The sequence below is a fragment of the Pygocentrus nattereri genome, chromosome 16 (assembly GCF_015220715.1).
Source record: "Pygocentrus nattereri isolate fPygNat1 chromosome 16, fPygNat1.pri, whole genome shotgun sequence".
Taxonomy (NCBI): domain Eukaryota; kingdom Metazoa; phylum Chordata; class Actinopteri; order Characiformes; family Serrasalmidae; genus Pygocentrus; species Pygocentrus nattereri.
Window position 1 is genome coordinate 21,414,601 of NC_051226.1, and position 22,377 is coordinate 21,436,977.

Here is a 22,377-nt window from a genome sequence, read left to right on the forward strand (position 1 = left end):
ATGTGTCCAAACTTTGCCTTGATTACAGCTGCTATTCTTTTTGGGAGACCTGCTTTCAGTTTTTCACAGAAATCTGCAGGAATGTTTTTCCACCCCTCCAAAGTTCAGTCTTTCAGTTCAGAAGTTTGGTTGCATTTTCTGCTCCTCATGGTCCGAGTAATCCCAAACACATTTAATGTTGTTGAGGTCTGGACTCTGGGGTGATGAGTCCATTGTTCTGGGAACACCAGCAGATTGTTCATTTCATTTGCAGATGCCCTTTTTGTGTATTGGCTTCTTGACAGCTACACATTATTGAGACTCATAGTGTTGATTATCTTCTCACAGTGGAAGGATGGACAGAAACACCTGTGGATTTTTTCAGATCTGAAGCGAGAGTGGAGCTTGATTTTCTCCTCTCTTTCAAAGATGAAAGCTTTAAGTACTGTTTATCTTATGATGACAGCTTTGGTGGTCTACCAGGCGTTTCTCCACTTTCTCCTTCCTTTTGCAAATTAATTATTTTATATCTTCTCAAAAATATATCTCCTGAAAATTTGATAACTTGTACTTGATAGCTGTTTCGACTGCAAATTAAATTAATTAAGGGTGGTGTCTGTACGCTAGTCCTATTTTTTCAAGTACAAGCAAGGCAGAGGGGTAAATACAGTGCATTGTAAGGCATAACAATTCCTAAAGAAAACTATTAATATTATATTTACGTTGTCAAAATTGCATACATTATAGCTATACATTATCTACTCAGTAGACATTTGTAAGGCTGTTTGGAATAGTAAATAAAACAAAAATGTTTCTGTTGTAGACACTGGACTGTAATTAAACTATCAATCCATCTATTCATTATTGATGATGTACAGCTTTTTCAGTCATTTTACAATGTTCTGTAGTTCTGGTCATCATGACGTCATCAAACATTTACTTTTTTCTACCTGGTTTACTAATAATTATTTCAAACACACAGGTTGCACAGGACTGTATGTTAGAATCATTTCATACATTTAACTGGTCTTCTACTGCTGAAAACATCGATTCCCAACTTCTGAACAGTAGTGTGTGTTTCTCTTGTTGGGGGGTGATATCTACCTGTCAGTTTGGATCACATCAAACTTCAGCATCTGATCTCGGGTCTGTAGCTGGTTTGACATATCCTCACTGCATCCATCACTCAGACGTAAACTTAAATGGATTCCCTCCACACTGAAGCAGAGGTTTTGTGTAATGGCCTGCTGCTCTGCCTGCTAGGACAGAGGGCCCGCTGAAGCGTTTGTGCTGGACAGCGGCACCTCGGTGAAGGCTCTGGTCTTAATGCATGTAGGTGCTGGAGCTGAGGAATGGCCTGTAGAGCTCTTAGTGTCACAGCCAGGGAGAGAGCCTGTCAGTCAGGGGACGCACACCCGCCTGCATCATTACACAGGCACACGTCGACAGCAGACGTTTTTCTCTGACAAGCCTGCTGTCATTTTTCTAGGCGGCGCAGAAAGCTGGCTCAGCCCGAGCTCTCAAGCCTCTCTCCCTCACCTTGACGACGGGCAGAGAGGAAATCTGATCGTCACCTATGAATTATTGATTTTCTGCAAGGCTACTCCTCTGCTTTATCGGAGATGTTTGCAAGTGCTTGCTTCCAGGAGTTAGAGGGGAAAAAAAGCTCCTCGCGCTTAGCAATGACATTAGAGTTCAGTGACACACAGGCAAGCAGCCACACACAAACACAGCGTTTGTATTTCTCCCATAAACACCTAACAAACATGGGTATATACTGACTTTTATTATCTTTTAGGTCTTTTTTTGTTTTATAATGACATCTGTGTAGATGGATTGATAATCTTTTTCCATTTTTGATGATCTGTCTCCTGTTTTTTTCTTAGAGATCTTTTTTCTTAGAGATCTTTCTTAGAGCTTCATTGGGATGACAATAAAATATGACCTTACATTTTGCAACATTTCTATCAGCAACAGGGGACTATGTTTTTAAGCAAACAGAAAACTGTATGGGCCTGGCTTCCAAGTAGCTATGCCCCAATCCCACCTTTAGCTATTTTACATGGTTCTTCAAGGGTTCTTTAGTTAAGACAATGGTACGATACAAAGTCATGAACACTCAAAGAACCATTTGCATGTTTAAGTGGTTCTTTGCATGGTGAAACTGCTCTTCAGCTTAATGGAAAATGTATTGTTTATGATTCTAAAGCATGGTTTTTAAAGGTTCTAAAAAGAACCTTTGAAGAACCATCTTTTGTCAGAATATATTTCTATATATTTCATACATAATATGCATAATAAATCAGTGACACTGCAATATTGTGAAACTACAGAGCAAAGACATTTGAAAGTGTTATTGCATGAGTTTTAGCAGAACACTGGTCTGTCATAAATTGCCTCTTTTTCAGATATACATCAGTTTATCATAGCTATTCATTCATCAATCCATTCATCAAGCCTGTTACCCACAAGGGGCTGAAGTGCTGTTGCAGTTACATTTTCAATTGGAAAAAAAAACACAACCAAAAGAAATTACATACATCTCAGACTCTGATCATCCAGCACTTTTATGATGTTAGGTGTGAAAGACATTAATGAATACAGTCAAACTCAGAGTGAAACCATCAAGGCCAGCAGTACAGCATTGACATCCACTGCAACATAATGAAGTATCACTCCAGGCTCAGTAATATTTTATTATTTACAGTCAATTAGTAGTACTTTTAACAGTAAAAAGCTTGCTAAGTGCCAACAAAAGTGATTTGAAACCCTTGAAACATATACTTATATCTCATCATAAGCCCTATTCGAGCTAGGTTAGTTTTACCTGGGCAGGTGCTGCATTTTGAGTGATTATCGGCAAGATTTTAATTCATTATGAATCTGCCATGTATATAGCTTTTATAAATTTGCTAAGTAATAATTCCATAGCGAATTTCCTTCTATATCTTGGCAAATGTGGAGCTCCCTCAGGAATAGCAGTCTGAATCCTCATCATTGTAATGTAATAATAAAACAGGATAATAGAAAAAGGTTCTTGTATTTTTTTCCTTCTTTTTGTTTAGTGACCTTACACTAAACAATTAAACAGAGCTTGATATAATCCAATTCTGTAATCCTCAGTTTTGTGACAAGACTACTAAAATCCACAACAATTCCGTAGGTCTGGATAATATGATACTCTATTTTAGCAAAAGAACACAAGAGGGAGTGTGTTATCGCGAAATAACCTCGGCTCGTGCCTGTGACCAAATCACAGCTGTGATGTTATAGTGATAACACACAACCTTGAGTGTTTTATTGCTTTTATTCAACAGTCAAATCAGTAAAGTAAGAAATTAATAAATTGGGCTGTGAACGTAGTATTTAATGTTTTAATGTCATTCTTTCTGCTAAATTACCTTAGCAAGCAGCTCATTGCTACGTCACAGTAACAAGCTCTGCTCACTCGCTGTACAGCCGGCAGTTCATTCCCCAGCTCCTTAGACTAAATTCCAAAACGCATTACCACAGGAAGCATTACCACTTTTTTATTGCGGCGGTTTTATGGCTCAGTCCGATTTGGTCAGACTCTGAAGATGAGACTGGCACATTTGTCGAATGGTATTTGGTTAATTTTTGGCTGATTCCAGGTTGTTTAGATGTTCTTCTGTCACAGCTGCCGACTGAAAAGCTGCTCAGTGGTGATGACAGTTTGGAAATTTAATGTAGTCTCATCTTCAGAGTCTGACCAAATCAGCTGTCGGTGAAATGTGATCTTAAAATTATTGATTTTCTGTTTGTGCACAAAGGTGAGAGTTTGAAAAACTTTCAAATGACATGAGCATCTCCTACAGCTGTCAAAGTCGTTGCTTAGCAATGACGTCTTAGTGGAATGCTTTAGTGTTTGTGAAAAACCTGTGATCCATCCATCCATCCATTTTCTAAGCCGCTTCTCCGTCAGGGTCGCGGGGGGATGCTGGAGCCTATCCCAGCAGTCTTCGGGCGGAAGGCAAAAACCTGTGATGTTATGGTGAAATATCAGCATGCTTAGAACACTCCTCTACCAATCAGCTTGTGTGGCTGGAACTAACTGTTGTTTAAGTATCATATATATCATTATCATGACAAATGATGTCACAATACAACACAATATGCTTTTCTAAATATATTGTGAATTTTAAGTGTTAAAAATAAAACATGTTTGAAAATATCAGGAGGCCTCAGAGCACTCTAACAACAGATTTAAACAAGTTTAGAAGGGCATCGCCAAACTCTCAGAGCAGATCACCAGCAAGACGCTTGGTTCAGAAGGTTAACACAATTTTTATGGGCAGGTGGCTCCACCTTCTTCCAACTTAGGAGAATCATTTGCCTAGCCATGTAATAAATTCAATGTACAATAAAATGACAATAATAACTCTAGGCTTCTAAGGGTTAACTCTACACACGCTAGTGATGTGTTTTGCATCAAAAATCACACCTTGTCTTCTCAGCTTTATAACTCAGGAATGCTTTAATGCAGCAGTTTACTACACATATCCTTAGAAACAGCAAACCCCACTGTTTCTATAAATAGTGGCGTTATCATGGTCCAATGAAGCATCTGTGAGTAATCTATTGTGGAAAAACAGTAAAAATAGACTCTCCTTAAAAGTTTGTTTTATTCTTCATGTAAAACTCAATTTCTGTGCTCATAAACATTACATTTCACTTTATTTACTTCTAGGGCTTCTAAAATATTTCCGTGGTGTTTCAAAGCGAATATTTGATTAGATGATTCCGTATTATCCATCGAAAATGCCTCTTCAATACCTCCGCTGCTTAGCCAGCTCTGAAGCTCTGCTCACCGGCACGTTCATGCGTGCATGCATCCAGCCGAGTGTGCATTTTCAGAGTCTTTTGGCATCTGTCCAACACCGCTGGACTGGTATAGATTTATATTATATAAGTTTATATTATATACATTTATTTTATGGTACATAATTATTTATTGTGTATGTTCTAAATAAACCAATATTTATCTAATCATTTGTGGATAGACTCTTTATTATAAGAGTAATTGTTATTATAAGCAGCTGATAGTAAACACCCAGTGTACTACAACTTAGCCATATTGGGCCTGAACAAAAAACTCAAATGCTTGGCCTGCTGTGACAGTCTGCCCCATGCAGTTTAAGCAATCTGCATGTATTCTACAGGTGAGAATATCAAGAAGAAAAAGTCCACCTGATGCTACTCATATACTGTGCCACAGTAATGAGCCATGTAATGAACAATCATCAAAATATTTTCAACTCAACACTTTATTCTAGCCATTTCTAATAGACATCTAAGCTGTGACTTTATGTTTTCAATTGATACAGTGAAAAATAAGTAAAAAAAACAGGTGCTTGGTAAAATTTTGATTGTTTCACAAAAATATCAAACTTCTGTGGGCATTTACAACTCAGGCGATTACATATTTCAGAAGCCACATGTCTTCTGAAAAAAATGACATATAGCATGTAGATATATAATTACTAGAGTTACAACAGTAAGAGGAACTGACTTAACATAACCCTAATAGGGCTAGGGTCCTAACCAAATTATCCATATTATTGTGTAATATTATTTGCCTACAACATAGCAGTTCCTGTGTAAGATTTGAAGATTTAAATTAGGTTCAAATCTGCTCTTCTGACTTTTTTTGTTTTTATGTCAAGAAATGACAAAAACAAATTTCTTTCTTCAAAACAAGACTGCATGCAACAGTAACTATTATTGTTTCTTGTTTTGATGAAAAATAAGCGAGAAATAATGAAAAAGGCAGAAAGAGCCATTTCAAGCTGTGTACATCAAGGGGGGCAGAGTATTTAGATTTCAAGCCGTTGCAAAAACAGAAGTAGTCCTACACACATGGAAGGGTAAATGCTACCATCCCATTTGAATGGCAACAAAAGTATCCAATGAGTCAAATGAAAACACAACATGGGGCTGAGATCAGATAACACTTCCTTATTTATTTATTTAGTCATTTGTACATATTCAAGGGCTGCTCGTCCATCTAATGTTTACATCATATATATATAGTGTGTGTGGATATATTTGAGAAGATATTAAGATTCTCTATTGCGTGTTCATTAAGTCGTGATCTCATAACAGAAATATAACCCTGAACAAATTTACTGATCCTGAACAGGACTAGCTCTTTAAATCCTCCTTCATTTCATTTGGAATTTAAAACTGGGCAAAGAGAATTCCACTGTAAACTGTGCTTAGATGATCCTCGCTGTACAGTCAAACCGACTGCTTGAGTAGGCCATGTAAGATCTGTATGCACTTTTAGGCTCTGTTTAACTTTTCTTACTGAGTCAGTGGAGTGAATATGCAGCGAGTCCAAGGAGTCCAGCTTCATTTAAAAGTAATGGAATGTCAACAGCTCCAGTTTATATTCATAACTGATTGTATTTGGGCGTTTGAATATTTCCACATCTTCTACCATTTTTTGAGTTGAACGATGAGGTGAAATCTGCTCCTGCATTTGCCAACATCGTATTAATAATCACCTTCTGTCACTCGACCTTGATGATTCAGATTAATAGAATGGAGAGGAGAAAGGAAGCTGGCTGCTTGTGATCACAGTGTGAGCTGTGAACAGAAAGTGTGTATCCCCTGAACAGTGCTAAACTGTCAGCAGGAAGTGCTCTGCTGACTGAGCTACACTCAGTTATAGCACGTTACATTAAAGCTGGAGTCAGTGAAAAGCACACCCTCTCATCTGCAGCAAAAAGAATCACGTCATTGCTCTTTTTGTGCATAAGTACAATATGACGGCAACATTTCATGCCGTGCCTGAGTCATTCGCTTTTATCTGCTGCTGATTACCTGACATTTGTTCCTCGAGTTGCTGTAGGCCTTTTGGGTGTAAGTTGTGAAGAAAATGGAGTTTGCACGTCTGCGAAGCTTTCCTCATTTCTCGCACTTCTGGCTAAATAACATCCGCCAAGCCTCAGCCGGCTAACCACCCCCTCTCTGCACAAGCTCTCGCCTCCTGAAGATGCAGCTAGTGAGGGACTTAATTAACCAGTGCGATCCTGTGACACATTTCAGTGTGGCTGCAAATCATTAGCGACACATCGAGGGCCTCTCAGGCTTCTTTCTCGGGCACGTATTTGCCATGGCCGCACCCCACGCCATGTGATGAGCAGCTTGTCCCAGCATCCTCCTCCCTACCCCCCAGCGTGTTACGGGCTTACAAATGGCTTTTTCCCATCTCTACAGCTTCCTCTCGTCATGATTAAAAAGATGGAGGAGTGATATAGACAGAGACAGATTGCGTATAAATGTCACTGTTTGATCTGCTTTCATGCGTATTCAGCACCTTACAGTAAGGTGAGGTGCGATCCTTCACAGATATGCCACTGCAAAGGACAAAGACAATTGCATAAATGATGCAAAATGTTGGGCAAAATCTTCTCAGGATTGGTGATTTAGCTCTGAGCAGCAGGCAGAAACACCAGACTGCAAAAGAGGTTTATATCAAATTAGTGTCTTTCTATTTCAGATGCAAAGCACTTTACTTGTAACTCAGTTACTCATTCAGCTGACTCATGTAGATTGTGTGGAGGGGCACACAGGCAGATTTTGTTTTTAGACATAATCCTCATTGGTAAGGAAATTTGCTAACTCTTAATGCTATTACACAGTGTGCGTGATGTAAATAAATGACATGAAAAGTGATGAGCGTTGATAAGCGTTGGTCTTTCAGAGAAATTGAGTTCAGTCCCCAGTGAGGTCCAGAGCCTAATTGGTCTCTCTCTCCGGGTGGGTAGGGTGCCCCTTCCTCTCCTTCCATGTTAGGTAACAGAATTGTCAGTTGGTGTTCTCCTCAAAGCATGTTGAGGTGTCCAGTGATGCTGTATGAGCAGCAGATCGAAAAGATGTGGTAGTACTTCACATGTCTCTGGGCAAGCACATGCTAACCATTACCCTCCTAGCTTGGTAGCAGTGTGTGATGGGGAGAGTTGCAGGATGAGCTAGAGAAATTGGGTAGAAAATTGGATTACAATAAGAGCAGAGCACCAAAAGCAGAAGACAAACTAACACTGGCAGCTGGTATAATCCAGTGGGTATCACTGCTCTCTACACAGCAGAGTTGTATTTGATTCCATGTCTGGGCAAGAGCACTACTCTATACCAATAAGAGATGCTGAGTCTACATTCACTTACCACTGGAACATAATTTAAAAATTGTTGTTCTGAATAAGAGTATCTGCCAAATGCATAAACACAATTCTTTTGATATTTCTCACACAGTTGTAGTCACAGGGACACCTATTGCTTGTATTAGTTGTTACCATGCCAACACCAGTTATACACATGTTTAAATACATATATGAGCTAATCATTGTAAGCAATTACCAGTTTATCATTTGTTCAGTCAGTCTAACAGGAAGAGGTGACTGAAGTCCAAGGAATTGCCAGTGCATTTCAATGTTTTCTCCATTGGATTTTCTTCTCATTCAAAATGACATCATTTAGAGGTCATATTACTTAATTAGAGGAGTAAATTAAAATGCATTGTTAAGGATGTTTCCCTCTGAGTAAAGTAGTTAACTTGGCATGGTTATTTCCCCTTGATTTTGACTTGACTAACCAGCTGTCAACCTGTCTTTCTCTTCACTGTCTTGTTTATTTATCACCAGAGCAGGAAAAACAAGGTTTTATTTTCAAGATTAGGAGAAATGAAGTACCAAAATAGCTATTTGAAATGTGTGAAGTGATATCCACATACACATCAACACTGGAATTAAAACCAGATCTACTTCCATCTGTTAGTTAAGCAATAGAACAGGATTCACAATGACTGTAAGGGGGAGCGAGGAGGCGGACGCATACGCGGAGATAAGCGAGATTTATTAGGGGCAAATCCAGGGTCGTGGTCAGAACAGTCCAGGTTCATATAGCCGATGCGGACGGAACGGGAAGTAGACATGACAAAAACCAGAGCGACCAGCAAACAACCTTAAACAAAGACCGATACAGGGATACAACGATACAAAGGTACAAAGACTGGCAAACGGAAGGGGCAAACACAGGGCTTAAATACACGGAACAATGAGGGACAGGTGATAACAATCAGGGGCGGAGTTACAAGACCAAAACATGAGCACATGGACAGGACTGGGAGGAGCCAACCGTGACAGAACCCCCCCCCCCCCAAAGGCACGCACACCGGGCGTGCCACACAGAACAAAACAACCCAAAAAAAGCGAAACCCAGAGAAAGACAAAACTAAACAGGCACAGAGGCAGGAACGGGCACAGAGGCAGGAACGGGCACAGAGGCAGGAACAGACGGAGACACACCAGACACAGGAACAGACGAAACAGAACGAGGACAAAAAACGGAGGGAGGACGAGGAGGCACAACACAAAACGACGCCGAACGAGACGACCGGAGACACAGGACGAGGAAAACAAGAACGAACAACAGACCACGCAAAAGACAGGGGAACAGGCACCAGGACAGACACGGGAACGGACACGGGCACGGAAACAGAAACAGGAACAGAAACAAAAGGAGACACAGGAACGGGAACCACAACAGGAACGGGAACCGAGACAGACACAACAGTAGGGAACAGGACAAAACCAGGGACTGAACAGGGCAGAAACAAGGGAACGGAAACAGACACAGAAGGCCCAGGGGGAACAGACACAGACGAGGGCGGGATGGGTGGGAACAAAGGGGATGTAATGTCCACGGAGGCAGGCGGGCCTGCTACGACGTCCACGGAGGCAGGCGCGGGGCCTGCTGCGACGTCCACGGAGGCAGGCGCGGGGCCTGCTGCGACGTCCACGGAGGCAGGCGCGGGGCCTGCTGCGACGTCCACGGAGGCAGGCGCGGGGCCTGCTGCGACGTCCACGGAGACTGGCAGCGGGTCCGGAGGCGCAGGCGTGCCGCGGGGTGCGGCCACGGGATCAGAAGCGCCGCGGGGTGCGGCCACGGGATCAGAAGCGCCGCGGGGTGCGGCCATCAAGCCTTCGGGCTGGGGACCTCTGCTCCAACCTGGAGGAACACACAGATACTGGACCCACTCGGCCGTTCCCAAAGCTCACTCGAGCGATTGGCAGCTCGCAGTGACGCTTGCGAACGAGCCGAGTACCAAAAAACGGGTCATCTGAATGTTCCTGCCGTCTGACACCGTCTTGCACTGCAGGTCGCTCCTCCCTGCAGTGGCGCTCAAGACGGGCAGACCCAAGGCGCTTACCTGAGCTCTCGCCTCCCGGACACAAGGCGGGAAGGTCCTCCGCTTTCTTGCGGGACCGACGAGACGCTCGTGTTCCCTCAGCGCCAGGGGATTTGCTGTCTCCGGCTTGGTGGCGTTGGGACACGGCGAACTCGGGCTGCTTTGAAACAGCCGGAGTTTCGTCCCAACGGAACAACCACATGCCGGAGTCTCGCTTACCTGCTGCGTCCTGTGGAGGCCAGTCTTTCTGTAAGGGGGAGCGAGGAGGCGGACGCATACGCGGAGATAAGCGAGATTTATTAGGGGCAAATCCAGGGTCGTGGTCAGAACAGTCCAGGTTCATATAGCCGATGCGGACGGAACGGGAAGTAGACATGACAAAAACCAGAGCGACCAGCAAACAACCTTAAACAAAGACCGATACAGGGATACAGGGATACAGGGATACAACGATACAAAGGTACAAAGACTGGCAAACGGAAGGGGCAAACACAGGGCTTAAATACACGGAACAATGAGGGACAGGTGATAACAATCAGGGGCGGAGTTACAAGACCAAAACATGAGCACATGGACAGGACTGGGAGGAGCCAACCGTGACAATGACACATACAGTAGAGTGTTCTACTGCCCTTATGCAACAGTACTGCAAATTAAAGAAAAGTCAAAAGATGGTTGTTACTCTGCTTTATCTTTACATTCACTAATTTTACAATGGTCCATTACTGAGAAGTACATGGGAGCAAGCACAGTGATAGCGGTGTAAGAATTAAAATGATAGCACAGTTCAGCAAATGATGCGGTTGTCGTATGTTGTTGGATGGGGTTTTGGCCTCTTCTTTTTCTGAAGCCCTTTTCTCTAAAGCAAATTGAAATGGCCATTTCGGCTGCGAGACCTTGGACAGGTTTTAACTCATATGATTTTCCTTAGACCTAAAATCAGCCAAACTGAACCAGTCGGACTAAACCAGCTGTAAATATGTTTTTACTGTCGCTGGGAACCACCACAGTGCTCAGGCCATGTTCTACCACCAGACCTGCAGACTGAAAAGCTTGCAGTCATTTGACTGTTCCATTTTGCTTAAATGACTTAACTGTAAATAGGATGCAATTGATCATAAAATTACTGCTGTAAAATCGCTGCTCTGTTGAGCTCAGTGAATTTTCAGTTGTAAAGCAGGTCTTATGATGAAAATGTAATCTACAAGTCTGAATAGAGTTGACTTATTGAGTATTATGCCTAGCAGAGTTACATTAGTGATGGACCTTTCTCCTTGTTGCACAGGTCTCCTGGACTGCACAATGAAATGGTAATAAGGTGGTATCATTAATCGATGAGCTCATATGAAATGAGTAAGACATGGGCACAGGGAGACTATGTAGGTGCTGACAGAAGACCAAACCTCCTGCTGCTCTCCTCCCACCAGGCTCCCCACTAAATTGGCCATATCCAGATTAATGTCCTTTCAACTTCTCCAAGTTTCCACAGCGACGGTCATTAAAATCCACACCCCACTTGTGCGAAATAGGAGTAGGAGGAGTATCATTTGAATATAATGGTGAAAAAAATAGAAGAACACCACCAGAATTTTTGAAGCCAGAACCATGAACTGTTTCATACATACTTTTCAGACGGGCATATGTTTTCCAGACATACTGTTTGTATTTAAATTAACCCACGATGCCTGTAATATTTATGAATGATTCCCAGAGGAAACAGATCTGCAAAGATAAGGGTATGTGTTTGAGTTACACATTGCCTTCACACAAACAATCTATATCCATATTATGTGGCTTTGACTGCTCACATGTGAAAAACATATCCTAATGTTTATTTTAACTTCTCGTATGCAACTCATATAACAACAAGCTGCAATTATTATTATTATTATTATTATTATTATAATCAAGTAGTACAGCCAACCACCAAAATCAGAATATGAGAATATGAGAAGGGCAGTTTATCTTTATTTATACAGCACTTTTATTTTAGTTTCATTCACCAATGTTGAATATGTTCTGTTCTTATCTAAGAAAAAAATTGGTGAATGTCAGAAACTTTGTTTTGAGAAGAAATATCTCCTTAAGAAGTTAGTGAACAAGGCCTGTTATATAAGGAAGTGTTATATTTCTTATACAGGATCATAAGTAAAACATTGTAAAGATAAAACACCACATTCTAAATATAATAACAGCATAATAACATACACTAGGAGAACATTAGTAACAAATATGTTTTTAATCTAGATCTAAAAAACACTGATTGTGTTTGCATTCCTTATATTTTCTGCAATGCAGTTCCAGAGTTTATGACCTTCATATGAAAAGAATCTTCCACCGGCTCAGCAAAATAGTCTGGACTGGCTAAACTGCTTCAACAGATCAGTAAGATATGCTGGTGTTAAGCCATTAAAGGTGGTATGTATCATAAGCAAGACCTTGTAGTCAATGAGAAGTAATATGCTCAAACATTCCTATTCTGTTAAACACACATTCTGAACTAGCTGGTTCCTGTTTAGAGAGACTGCAGGTCAAACAGTCAGCAACATGTTACAGTAATGCAGTCTAAAAATGATAAAACATTAACTATTTTCTCTGTATTTTGTAGGGTGAGCATGTGTCTTATTTTGGGTGTGTTTCTCGATTAATAAAATATTATCTAAGAGATATTACTTATGTGGGGATCAGATGAAAACCTAGCATCTAGGTTTACACCAAGGTCTTTGACTGCAGCTTGTGGTTACACTGAAGAACTATTAAGATCAAGGATAAAATCGTTATCCTTATTTTGAGCAGATGTAGGGCCCAGTTGCAGTACTTCTGCTTTATCAGAAGTTAGCAGGAGAAACTTCCTAGTCATCTCGTCTTCCATTATGGGTAACTGTTTCACTGAATCTGGCTAAGCTGACATGTATAACTGAATGTAATCTGCGTAACTGTGTACTAGAGGCCGTAAATATAGGGAAACAGTAAGAGCCCTGAAGCAGATCCTTGTGGGATGCCATGTTAAACTCTGTTTGAAAACTCCCTATTTACTTTCACTGCAGTGCACCCTTGAGTAGGCCAGTACTTGTTGGCTTGATTTGGGCTGCACAGAATAATAGTAAATGTGAAAACCCCCTTCCTACAAGATATGTTTCCTTACAAACATGTAAATGTCAGTTTGGATTGATATAACCAGGGATACTATGACAGTCTTTTTCATAGTAGTCAAAAACCATTGTAATCTTTGCAAATTCCAGAGCACACAGTCGATAGAAAGTTACTGTATAGGCTAAAATCACAAGGAAAGTCTGACAATAATTACTTTAGCAATTAGCAATTAAATCAATCCTATATGCATACATCTTGACATCCGTAAATACTGCATCTTCCGCGTTTTCACTCAGCTACCTCTTAGAGACATATTCTCATACTTCCTGTTTTGACAGCGCTTTGGAAGTGTTGAGCCCAATGTTGGCGTCTGCAGCCATCCGTGTCCTCATGCAAATGTTTCTCTTCCTCCCCTCATATGTCAGATGCTAATTAGCAAGTATCTAATTAGTGTTAGAAGATTAATCACTCTTGGGAGAGGCAGCTACGGGGGGTGAACGTGGGGGGGTTCGCCGATGAGACAGTGTGATGTGACAAAGATGCTAGCAGCAATGCTCTTCTTCAATCTACAAACAAGCGCAAGGAAGGGATTAAGGTCTGGCGTCTGCTAATGCTAACAGTATTCCGTCTCTGACTAATGGAGGTTAAAGGTGGTGCAAACAGACAGACTTCCATGTCGCTTTGGCATTTCTCTGATGAGTCCACTTTGTGCCGGGCCATCTCTTGGTCTTTGCTCTTGATGTCTCTGACACCCGGCTCTTCTCCAGTGATTATGATTGATTGTTTCAGGGTTTCACTTTAAAGCCGTTTCTAACGAAAGCCTCGGGCCAACCTGGGATGCTTGGCTGTCATTTAAATATATTGATTTGTGTGTGAGAGCGATACCTCACCATCTTTTCACAGATTTTTTTCACATTCAGATGAGCAAATATTGTATCTCGCATAAAGGAGAATGTTAGAAAGTGGACGTGAAGCAATAAAGAAAGGGCATAAGTAATTCTGCCACAGCTGATGGTCTTTGTTCTTTCCCTAAAAAAGGGAATATTTGATCAGGGCCATTTCTCTTTTCTCTTCTAGTGGAGAATCGCATCTATTTCCCAGTCTCGCTGATGAAATTGAAATTCGCTCTTTAATGGATGATTATTCAGCAAGGCGCGAGGTGATATTTTACATCCAAGTGAGAGATCTCTGCTTAGGAAGTAGCGCTATGTGGAGAAAAAAGTCATTTTCTTACATCAATGTTGCAGTACTTCTTTAATGGATCATAAAGCATTGATAATGATATATCTGCATTCAGTATTTTCCTCTATGTATTCTCATGTGGTTGATGCATTTTCCATATTGCTGCTGAATAGTCTGGCAAAAGAATCTCAGGCTGCTAATGAATTGTGCCGTCTTTTGAAACATTTATTGCCTATCCTGCAGTTCCCAAATACAGCTTTTGTAAGATTGTAGAAATTCTAATTATGTGGGAAAATAAGTATGGCACTGATTCCATTCCTCAGGACTTTTGCCGTTGGTGAGTTGGAAGTAATTGACTATGTGTAAGGACAGTCAAGCTCTTGGCTAGTGGCAATGCGGCATGCCAAGAGGAGCTTCTGTGCTAGTAGTTTTACAGATAGCCCTTGGCTCTGTATTATGGCGAGATAGGGGAAGTGTCTGTTCTGTTTTGTGCTTAATTGGAGGAATGCAAAGCGAGGCATAATGCTTGGGGAAAGAAGACAAAGACGCTTCATGTGTGCTAATGCTTAAGAAGTCTGAAGGTGGGTCGAGTCTTTAACTGATTGTAATTGTCACAGGTTAGTCTTCATGAAGTGCCATTTGATTGGTTGACTCCATTGACCTAGCCAACAGCACCCAAGCTGATTTGAATCCTATGGTTCAGGGGGATGAGTGACAGCCAGAGGCAGACACGTGTGCAGTGATTAGCCAATGCCTATGACAGCCTGCAGGGGAGAAAAGACAGGCAGGAGGGTATGGAGCACCTTCTCTCAGGAGAGTTCAGCATTTCTGGGGTATGTGTTACTGAGTAGAACAGTTGGATATAGACCTTCTACTTACTAGACAGTCAAGAAATGTTGACCCATTATTAAAATGGAATGGAATAAAAAAAGCCATATACACTGATCAGGCATAACATTATGACCAACTCTTTGTTTCTGTGCTCATCGTTCACTTTATCAGTTCCACCTACTCTACAGGTGCACTTTATAGTTCTAAAATTACAGACTGTAGTCCTTGTTTCTCTGCATACTTTGTTAGCCCCCTTTTACCCTGTTCTTCAGTGGTCAGGCCCCCCCAGGACACCCCCAGAGCAGGTATTATTTGGGTGGTGGGTCATTCTCAGCACTGCAGTGACACTGATGTGGTGATGGTGTGTTAGTGTGTGTGAGTCTGAGTGGATCAGACACAGCAGTGTTGCTTAAGATGAGGGTGCTGAAATTTTAAGCAGCATGTTCATGATATGAATGGAGACATTATGCAAAATTATTGAACTTTTTAAATTCAGAGTTTTTTTTTTTTTTTTTTTTTTTTTACATCAAACGGAAAATGTCTATGTTCTGTAATGTGGTCAGAGACGAAACATGCGCAATAACTAACATATTTAATTGCATTAATTCTTTTAATGGCTTTAGCTTACTAACCTTAGCTCATAGTTTAACCCTTTGAACCATCCATGCAGTGAAGCCCAGCTGCTTCTATACTGTATGTTGCTGTGATAATATATGTGATTGTAACCAGCTCATTCAAATATAGCTTTTAAAATGGCTTTTAAAACAAAACCTTCAGCATCTTCTGCGGATTACACTCAACAGAACTCACAGGAAGACTATGGAGAAATCTCTGCATGCAAGGGACAAGGTCAAAAAACAGTACTTTGCTGGCCATGATCTTGGGGCCCTCAGGCGGCACTGCATTAAAAACAGACATGATTCTGTAGAGGACATCAGTGCATGGGCTCAGAAGCACTTCTGAGAGTTTAAATGTCAGAATCACTGTCTATGAAAACAGTTAGTCACTGCATCCACAAACACAACTTAAAACTCTAAAATGCAAAGAAGAAACAATTTATTAACAGGATCCAGAAATGCCATCTCCTTCTTCGGGCCCGAGCTCATTTAAAATAGACTGAGGGGAAGTGGAAAAGTGTCCTGTGGTTTTGACGAATCAACATTTACATTTTTTTTTTTAATCATGGACACTGTGTCCTCCAGGATAAAGACCACTCAGCTTGTTATCAGTGCACAGTTCAAAAGCCAGTATTCATGATGGTATAGGGGTGTATTCGTTCACATGGCATCTGTGAAGGCGCCATTAATGCTGGACAATATATATATATATATTTTGTGCTGGCATCTAGACTGCATCTTTTTCAGGGAAGTCCTTGCTTATTTCAGCAAGACAAAACCAAACCACATTCTGTGTTTATTTTAACTGCATGACTCTGTATTAAAAGAGTCCAGGTGCTAAACTTTCCTGCCTGCAGTCTAGACCTGTCAGCCACTGAAAACATTTGGTGCATTATGACTCTTATGAAATGAAAAATGCGACAAAGGAGACCCAGAACTGTTGAGCAATTGAATTGCTATATCAGACAAGAACAGGAAAACATATCACTTTCAAAACTACAGCAGTTGGTCTCCACAGTTCCCAAACGCTTGCAGAGTTGGTTAAAAGAGGTGATGAAACACAGTGGTAAACATGCCCCTCTTCCAACTTTTTTGGAATGTGTTGTTGGCATCGAATTGAAAAGGAAAATCATTTTCAAAAAACAATTTCTCAGTTTCAACATTTGATATGTTGTCTTTGTACTATTTTCCTTTAAAAATATGATATCATATATCATTGCATCCTATTTTTATTTACATTCTGCACAGCATCACAACTTTTTTGGAAATGGGGTTGTAGACAGTAGAATGAGATTAATTGCAATAAAAAGTTTTGATTGTTTGATAGCCCTACAATAAAGTTGAGCAAAATGATTACATTGAGGTGGCTACGACTACTGTTTCTGCCGAACAACATGCACGTGCATGTTTTAGATATTTTGTTATACTGCTTGGCTACGTTTGTGGTGAGGGCATTTTAATTTTTGGTGAACCATGCTTTTACAGGTCAAATTATGATCTTTGACAAGATTGATGTTTGATGTGGTGTAACTCTGATTTCTTGGTAACAGTATTGCCTTTGCATGCTGCATCAGTGAACTGGAATCAGCCTCCGCATTCTGGGGAAAGGGGACCAGGCTCCAAATGCAAGTCAGTCAGTGAATCAAATGAGCACGCAGGCATGACGAGGTGGGATTTACCGCTGTCTGTCAAGTCTCTTTACGGCATCCACAGGGAGTAGCACAATACAGAGTTCCTCTGTTCAATTCTCCTATATGTCTGCAAAAGTCAAGATAGCTCGAATCAATACTAGAGAAAGTGCAGCATTTGTGTATGCTGGAGCTCTGATTGTTCACTTCATAATAATACTTGGCAGATTGAGATAATGTAATCATGAACAAGGTTATGCAATCAACTGGGTCGGTCTGTCTACATGTCTAGATTTCTCATATGTGTAGAAAAGCACTCCTGTATCGAACAGTTAAAACATAGGTATGTTCTAGTAATAAGAACTTGGCACAGTTATTTCAGTCTCATTTCTTTGTGTACTCTATCTTTTCATTCCATTTTGAGCATTTTGTTGTCGTTGTTTATGCCTGTGTTGTGGACTGCCTGTTCATTCCTTCTGCTCCAGACATTTATTCCATACAAAAGAGATAAATTGCAGACCCAATTGTGTCCATTTGATCAAAACCCTGCACTGAGAAAAAGAAATGCAAATGTAGGATACATTTGGAGTTTGAAAGTATTGAACAGACACAATTATCATTATTGCATTCTTCCACAACAGTATACTTTGTGGAGGCAAGAGATTAGGACTCAAGTCTGACTCTGCACCATAGGAATTCACCTTCAGCCAAAAAAAAAACAAAACAAAAAAAACAATTGTAATTAGTAAAGGAATTTTAAAAAGCAACATTTCCTTTCTGAGATCCAATTATGGTCATTACCTTCCAAGATTTGCACAGACCTGAAAAACCCTTTATCTAATGTAATTGACATTACTTGAACAAACACATCAACTGCATCATCGTATACACTCTAGTTTTCTGGGGATTTGCCCACAAATATAGAACACAAAGTACAAAATATATACAGTAAATGCTTATGTCAGCCTTTTTAAACTGTGGAAGAAATAGCTTAAAGCAAGGGCAGTCTTCCGCTGCATACCCTAAATGTTCTGCATGTCTGCAAGTCGAGATATCTAGAATGAATACTAGAGGAAGTGCAGCAGATTTGTGTATTCAGGAGCTCCGTTCCCCTTATTTAATATTAATACTTGCCTGTTTCAGATTGTGTTCAGAAACAAGGTTACGCAATCAACTGAGTCAGTCTGTCTGCATCTGCAGATTTCTGGCATATGTAGGAAAACACTCTTGTATCGAAGTTTAAGTTGCTTGAAGCTTACATGCAACTAAAGCTTACTTATGGTGCAAACCCTTCTGTGGAAAATCAACCTTAGCAACCATCTCAACACTGTGGAACATGATCATGACTACGATAAAAAAATATCATTTCTACCTACTGATTTGGGTCAACACATCTTGGACTATGCAAAAATGTTGCTTCTTCCAAACTGTACAACTTCATTGAAACCTGTAACATTTCTACTGTTCATTGGCAACAATAGCGCTTTATTCTGGTTACTCTGATTAGTTCATCTGGAAATCATATTAATTACTTCTACTTAGTAAGAAATGTTATGTTTACTTCACTTGACAGGTAATCAGGTAAACTCACAGTCACTTACAGTCAAAAACACATACAGACATAATCAAATGCAGACAGAGAGAGAGCAATTGGGTTGTGTTCTGTGATGAGCTCATGGAATAAAAACTCTCTGATGATGTATCATCTGCAAGGTGAGATTGAGGAGTAAATGTATCTTTACTAAGGCATCTTCATGTCACAAGGACAAAGAAAGTAAACCTTTCTACCTCTATTAACAGTCTGATTATAGCAAATCACTCTTTTCAAAAAGTGATACTTTGTGGCTAGCCTGGCTTATTTGTGATGTGTGCTGTATCTGTTTTGTTTTGTCAGTATACAGCGTTCATGTGGCGACAAAATTTCACATAAGTCAGTACACCACAGCTTACAGTCTGAACACATATACCTCCAACAGGTAACAAGAGCTTAAACCTCACCAATAAGCATCGTTAGCAAACTGCATGAAAAATCAGCACATCTTTGCCTCAAACTGTGCTGCATTCTTGTGTAATCTGAAATAGACTTATTTATGTAGTTTCTTACACCATGTGATGTATTGTTATATACAAACCCCATTCCAAAAACAGTTGGGATGCTGTGTAAAATGTAAATAAATGTAAATAAAATCAGAGTGATCTGCAAATGTCATAAACCCATATTTTATTCACAGTCAAAGATAGGAGACTTTTCAGATGTTGAAAGTAAGACATTTTACCATTTTATGATATCCCACCACCTATGGTACATAATATTGTCTAAAGATTTAGAGAATCTGGAGAAATCCCTATATGCAAGGGACAAGGTCAACGATCAATATTGGATGCTCATGATCTTTGGGCCCTCAGGAGGCACTGCATTGAAAACAGGCATGAATCTGTAGTGGAAATCACTGCATGAGCTCAGGAACACTTACAGAAATCATTGTCTGTGAACAAAGTTCACCATGCAATCCACAAATGCAAGTTAAAGGTGTATCATGCAGAAAAGATGCCATATGTCAACATGACCTAGTGGCCCTGTCCCAACTTTTTTGAGATGCTTTTTCTTTTGATGCAACATCTGATATGTGTTCTATACTCTATTGTGAAGAAATATGGGTCTATGAGGTTTGCAAATCATTGCATTCTGTTTTAATTTACATTTATTTTACATTTAATTACATTTAATTTACATGTATTACTGATGATGATATGATGACAATTCACTTACATCCTCAGAAGACATGTACTTCACCAAGTTTTGACTGAGTTCTGTGTGAATACTCTTTAAATTTTCACAATCATCAGCTTCATCCACTCTGGGAAGGGTTCCAAAACAAAACCAATGTTATTAAATGTACTTCTATATATTGCAATTACACATTTCCACCAGAGATGTCTCCACATCCCCAAAACATACATAGTATAGCTTTAACAGCTGTAATGATTTGAGGCAAGCATGTGATGAGTTTGCTCATAGTTGCTCATTAGCCTCATAGCTTTACTACAAAAATAAAAAAGAAAACTTTTGGCCCTAAACCTGTCTTGGCTTATTGACTGAATTTAGTGACAGAAGAAAACTGTGAAAATTCGATTTTCTATCAAACTATTAGCACCAAGAACTGGTAGCTGCTCTTCTTGACAGAAGATACATGGTGAGTCTGCATGTTCCTCTGGGTTTTGTTTTTTTTTAGAAATACTGAATGTCTAAGACCAGGACAAAAGGGTAAATGTTAGCAGGGTGCTGACTCCCCCTGCTCTGGGCAGTGGCCCTGCTGGAACAGGAAGCCCCCATATGGGAGAAGATGGAGAGCAGCAGGTCTACCCTGGTCACTTGGAGCCCAGTGGCCACTGAGTGTCAAGAGTGGCAGCTTGGAGCTTCACAGGATTATTGGCCACTGCTGGACCAATATCCCTTACACATGGCAAGGTGCTTTCGACCTCATTTAACTGGTAGCTAGCACAGTGCCTGAGCTGCGCTGAGGATCATATGCCATGCACCTGAGTACCTGTCTACATAACAAACGTTATCAAAATGCTGTCAGAATCCTGACTGGTGAGACGTTTCCAATGTACATTGTTATGCTAATGCATTTCACGCAGGAATTGGATGTGGGAGGGGGGAGGAAAACAAAGAATGCACCAAATTTGTAATTCAAACTTGTCACCATCTTTCAGTCAGCACCTCAGTCATGCTCAGAGCTCACCCTCCCTGTTATTTCCCTCATGAACATCCTCCAGCATGTCCCACCCCTCGCAGCCAGACAGTGCTGGAAGCATCTGCCATGTGTGCAGTAAAAGAGGAGATGCTGAGCAGTGCTCTCTGCCTCCTCTTCACACCACGTAAAAAACTCTGGTGTAGTCTCACCACCACTTTGTGTAAGACTCCAAGCTTTTTTCTCTCACATTGTGGACAGGTTGGGATTTCAGTAGAATATAGAGATCTGTCTAATTATTAGAAAGGAATTGTCTGCTTATCGTTGGCCTACACAACTTTAAATCTGGTGCAAATTTTAGGATTTTTTTTCCCTCGAGGGATCTTTTTTTTTTCTTCAGCCGTGTGACTTGTTGAGCTGTATGGGAGAGCTGCAAGCATGCAGAAGGCAAAAGCACTCCACCACGATGCAGGTAAGCTGAGACTCAGCTCTGTGCTGTGACCCAAAACATGTTATAATTTTAGCCATTCGTAACAGTAACTAGTTTAAACCCACACAAAGGAATTTGCATTGCCAGCAAAAACAGTGTTCTCATGTTCTAATAGACTAGTACAGCTCATTAAAGTGAAGCCAGATCATGTGTATCTATTGTGTTATTGTTCTCTCAGAAAGAAAATCCTTTCTTCTGGAGCCCGTTGGGAATATTGTTATTAATGAATTGCGCTGGGCTTCTATGTTGTTAGCGCCACTCGTACTGATGCACAGGTTTCCTCAGAGGATGTTGCAGAGGCACAAGACTCTTGCCTTGAGGTGCACTTTCCCCATTCTTAGCATATGCTCTCTTCACCCAGTTGTTTTCTGATGCACAGTGATAGGAAAAGTTAGTTGTATAATAAACCTTCGGAATCTGGCTATATTCCTTTATTAGACACTTACAGAGGACAATGTGGAAAACCAAATGTTTTTTATGAAAAAAAAAACATTCTTTGGTGTAGTATGTAAACATTGTTAGACTTTAACATGCCATTCACTGCCCAGTCTGTACAGTCTACATGTGGAAGATAAACTGCAGACACTGCCCATTTCAAATGCATAGGATTGTGATGTCAACAAAAAAACAGTAAATCTGTTTTTTGACT

At 40.6% G+C, this 22,377-nt stretch overlaps 1 protein-coding gene across 6 annotated transcripts in view; it reads left to right on the forward strand.

The window, feature by feature from the left end:
• si:ch211-12m10.1 (teneurin-2) overlaps positions 1 to 22,377 on the forward strand; it is a 365,065-nt gene that overhangs the window by 161,945 nt on the left and 180,743 nt on the right. Inside the window, exon 1 of one of the 6 annotated variants that reach the window (XM_037545818.1) lies at positions 21,662 to 21,710. The exons of the other annotated variants lie outside the window; for them this stretch is intronic. Coding sequence (XP_037401715.1) covers positions 21,677 to 21,710 — 34 coding nt within the window. The 5' untranslated portion in view covers positions 21,662 to 21,676. Of the gene's footprint in view, positions 1 to 21,661; positions 21,711 to 22,377 lie in introns of those variants that run through there. 6 annotated transcript variants of the gene reach the window in all.